General features: G+C 43.2%; 1 protein-coding gene across 1 annotated transcript; it reads left to right on the plus strand.

The window, feature by feature from the left end:
• Positions 1-567: 567 nt before the first annotated feature.
• DEFB116 (defensin, beta 116) lies at positions 568-2772 on the plus strand. Its single transcript, XM_004686981.2, has 2 exons — positions 568-629; positions 2580-2772. Exons 1-2 carry the CDS (start codon positions 568-570, stop codon positions 2770-2772), a joined length of 255 nt encoding a protein of 84 aa, XP_004687038.2.
• The last annotated feature ends 1860 nt before the right edge of the window (positions 2773-4632 follow it).

Here is a 4632-nt window from a genome sequence, read left to right on the forward strand (position 1 = left end):
TTACTTTCGCTTCATGTAATGTATTCCTCCATTTACACTGCCTCTTCCATTTCTCTTCCCCACCTTTTTGGTTTCTCTTCCTCCTTCTCAACCTCCTCCTTAGGCAGCCCGTGATGCCTAATAAAGGACTGATACTACAGTAAGTGCTACTGATAAGGAGAATTCTGCTGTCAGAAGGGTGAAGACAAATGTTTTAAAATATTATTCATTATAATTAGTTATAAGTAATGTTAAAAGTGTTATAGTTATGCATACATGTTCTCACTGCTTGCTTGAGTCATTCATTCATCCAAATTTATCTCCTGTTATTACCAAGTGGCTCTAATTTGCCTTTGTTTTTACTAGGGAGGAAGGTCCACTGGACATCACACTGCCGGCCTCTCTCCCACACTTACGTGGAGTCCCAGTGGAGACACATGATACATGCGATCCTTCTGCCTGGATGACCGCAGCTATGTCTCATCCCTTTTAGTTCACTGCACACAACTCTGGCCCGGTTTCACAGCTAATAAAGGTAGACACAGTCTGTTCAGTCCCCTACAACACAGCCCTCCATTCTCTTGGGACATGTCCATCATGAAGCTCTATTTAATGGTCATTTCCATCCTTCTCATCTTGGTTCATAAGACTTCCGATAACACAGGCCTCCCTTTACAGGCTCTGGGGTCTTGAACATGGTATTTTATCTTGGTAGCTTCAGAGATGACTCCTACTTACATATAATAGGTGCCACCTAAAGTCTTTTCTGGTCTCAGGTAGGTTGTGGACATTACTGCCAAGGTCCACCTCCTGTCAAGATAGCCCCTGTCTCTGTCAAGAGGCTATTGTTCCTGGGATTATGGTTTTTCACTTTTAAAGATTTGTTTTATTTATGCATATAAGATCTGGGCTGTAGGCTACAGGTGCGGGGTGTGTGTGTGAGAGGATTCACCAGAGGCAGAGTGGGGAGCAGAACAAGATCTATGAAATATAATGTGGAGGGGAGCAAGTAGGCCAGCTCCCTGGCTGAGGATTGAACTCATGCTACAGTGGCTGGCAGTAGCTTGACAGTGCTGAGACTTTAACCCCTGCACCACTAGGGAGGCCTGGATTATGGAGTTTTGGCACATGAAGCACTTTAGTTTGTACTGTCATTGGGATGAGAGCTTGATTTATGGGTTAAGTAAGAGAGACTGGATCCCAGGTGGGGAAGCTAACAGAGAAATCAATGGGAATTTGGAGTTTGGAGAGTGGGTCGTGGTGGGGATGGGATAGGACTTAGAGATTACCTAGAGATAAAATAATATTGGAAAAATAAGTGGGGGTGCAGAGAGGATGAGCAGTTATATTTATAGAGATGGGGTGCCCTAATGTTTTGGTATAGCATGGTAAGAAAATGATATATTTGTTGAATGGATTTGGGGATGAAGTTGGGTAGAACTGGGAGTTAGAGTAGAACAAAGTTTATAGTTGGGCTGTGTTTGGGGTTGATGCTGTGATTGGGGTTGGGTAGGTTGGCTAATGTTATGTTTTATAATCGAGCCATGAAATGGCTATCAGGAGATAGGGCTGGGAGTTGAAGTCAGGTGTTTATTTCAAGTAGACGCCCAATTCACCCAATTCTAACAAAATGAAGGAGGATTAAGACTCAGGCTTATGAGGGTTTATCTTGGGCAGGTTTATCTTAGACTGGGCTTGGGGTGATTAAACTGGGATAAGATAGCTGAACTCACCACAGCATCACTGTAGCACTGGATAACACAAAATATCCAGCAATAATTTCAAATTGTTAAAAATATCTTGAGTGTGGTTGTCAAGAGCACTAGAGGAAAACAGCCCATTAGCAGTGTGGAGAAATGAAATCCTGAGGCTGGAGTGTCCCTCTATGTCCCCTGACACGGAGTGTCCTCAGCTCAGCCCCACAGAAAGCCCAGGTTGTCTCTTTCTATGGGGTTGTGTTCAGTCACCAGGCCTGGCGATTTCTCTTCCTCTCCTTCTCCTTCATCTCCCTTCTCCCCTTTGCCTTCCCTACCCATTTTCTTCCTACTTCACTTTCTCTTACTCCTTATTTCTCACCTTATTTCATCATCTGTACATGAGACATTTGTTCTCATGCTCAGTAGAGCTCAGTTCCCACATTGGAATCCTGATGGAAACCACAGGTGGGTTTTAAAAAACAAGCCACACACACATCCCAAAAATAACTAAAAAGGCAGCGAGCGTTCAATGCTTCAATGGTTGTACCTTGTGTTGCTTTCTTAGTAACTAGTAGAATTTATGGGCAGAAACCGTCCTGGACAAACTATTCTAGGATAATCAAAGTCATTTCCCCCTTTCATCACTCCAGACACATACAGATGAAATGAAACTGACAGTCAAGGCTCTCTCTTTTAAATGTTTATATTCCTGGTGTTGAACTAAGTGCTCTGCACATAAGAGTTTTCAGGAAATGTTTATTGAATGAATGAATAGATAAATGACTTTTATCTAATAAATATGTGGGCAGGAAAATCTGAAACACTGATGGGGTAGAGTGATGTTTGGGGTGCTTCCCCATTCCTATCATCGCTGCTGCATGGAAGCTAAACATGGTTGTGTCTCCCAGGGGACCTGTCCAGCTCCTACTATGGCAAGAGCCCAGAGTCCTGGAGCCCATGCACGCTTTACCATGGCATGTTCAGAAATGCCTGCAGAGAATACCAAATTCAGTGCTTAGCCTGTCAAAATGATCAAAAGTGCTGCCTGAAGCTTTCTGTGAAAATACCCAATTCTAACAAAATGAGGGTGAATTAAGAATGCAAACATTACAAACACATCAAGCTACTCTGAAGTTGAGGATCCCCAAACTTATCTCCTCCAGAAGTAACTCCTTCCTCCTTCTGGAATATGCTTCCCACAAAAATGCATGCCTTCTCGTGTGTATCTCTCATTGTGAGCAGTCATTGCAACAGGGGGAAGTTAGCCTGGGAGATAGGTGGCTGGGGAGTGCTGGACAAAAACAGGATGCTAGCTCAGTGGAAGTTGAGGGGTTCCCAAGAAAGGAGATCATATTTTGACTTGCCTGAGTACCATGAAGAGGGCTGTCACTCATTCTGGAGGCTGCAGAGGGAAGATGGCAGCTAGATTGAGCCTGGATGTTCCAGTAAACATGTTGGGGAGATCACAGGCCCTGCTGAACAAACACTGTTGCATCAGGACAGGACAACAGGATTGCCTTTAGCTCCCAGAGGATTACCTGGTCTGATCGGATGATGTGTGTCCTCAAGAAAGAATTAGAACCAGACAGCGGGATGGATAGAACTGAGTGTGGGAATCTGCTGGACAAATTAGGCAAACACTTCTAAGTGTAGAGTTACTGGCAAGTGGCATTTAATAGCATCATTATTATTAAAATTTCTAGCTGTTTAAATGGATGAAATGCAGGTGGACAATAATGCATTACAAGAACATGCTACACTAGAGTAGCATGGGAGCAAAGATAATTAGGTCTGTGATATGGCGTTACTGACAGAGATGATAGTTTTGATAAAAGAAATTGATGACCTCAGGGCAACTAATAGACAAGTTAAGGCGTGTTCTGAAAGCCAAAGGACCTCTCTGAAAAACATTCAGCGTATTCACTTCTGCAGCCACGGACACTGCAGTGATTCAGAAGGACATCAGGGCTGCAAAGGAAACTGAGGGCCCAGACTCCACGGTGTCTTAGGACAAAGTCAGGGTCCATATAGGGAAAATGTGGGTCCCTCCAATCTGAGGCCATTCCAAGAGTGCAGAAGCTGAGAAATTCTTTGAATTTCTTTATCGTGCCAAATTTGAACTTTATTGAATAGGAAGATAAACACACCCTCCCCCTATAGTTTTGGTTGGATTCTGGAAAGTTCTCTTCTTGTGATGTTCTCTCCATCGATGGCTCAGGTTGCCTGCTAGTGGCTTTTGTTCTTCCCATTTTGCGGCTTCTTTCTTAGACTTATGAAGAGCCAGATGCAACCATTAAACCGTCACTTTAGAAGGAATATCTTGACATGCCCCATGCCACTGCACTGGAATTTTGCTGATCTAGAAGACCCTCAAACTACAATTGGACTTTTTCCTACCCTCTGACACATAACTGTCTCACCAGTAAATGTAGAGCAACTGCTACTTCTTGCTCACTAGACCTTGGCCACATTAGGTGATGAATGAAAAGGGTTAGTGTGATATCTTGTGGAAGCAAAAGGCAGTAGTAATAGAGAAATTTCTTCCTTTGTCTGAGGAGACACTGGTCCTCAGTGGATCAGGTGATGCTCACCCACACTAGGAAGGACAGTCTACTCAAATGCTACTCTCATCCACAAACACCTCCCTAGGCACACCCTGAGATCATGTTTAATCAGGACCCTTTATGACACATATTGACACATAGAATTAATCGTTCCAGCCACTGAGAATTTGTGGTTGGTTGTAGTTTAACAAAAATAATTAATACAGAGTTAGAGAGCAGGAGCCTGTTACATCTTTAGATGGTCTGGGACATGGCAGGGTATTTCCTCTACATGTAAGAACAATCTATTGTACCTTGTAGCTTTATTCCATAAGAGATACATTATTTAGTGAACTATTTTTAGTTTTTGGAGGCAAAATATGTCACATTTGTAAATCTTCTCTGACCCCTTC

The sequence above is a fragment of the Condylura cristata genome, unplaced genomic scaffold (assembly GCF_000260355.1).
Source record: "Condylura cristata isolate star-nosed mole 26May11 unplaced genomic scaffold, ConCri1.0 scaffold00022, whole genome shotgun sequence".
Taxonomy (NCBI): Eukaryota; Metazoa; Chordata; class Mammalia; order Eulipotyphla; family Talpidae; genus Condylura; species Condylura cristata.

What these genes read in the sequence shown, in the direction of transcription:
- DEFB116 (XM_004686981.2), top strand. Translation starts at nt 568, where the DNA reads ATGTCCATCATGAAGCTCTATTTAATGGTCATTTCCATCCTTCTCATC. An exon ending in CTCATCTTGGTTCATAAGAC is followed by an intron (nt 630 to 2,579) that starts TTCCGATAACAC and finishes ATGGTTGTGTCT; the next exon opens with CCCAGGGGACCTGTCCAGCT.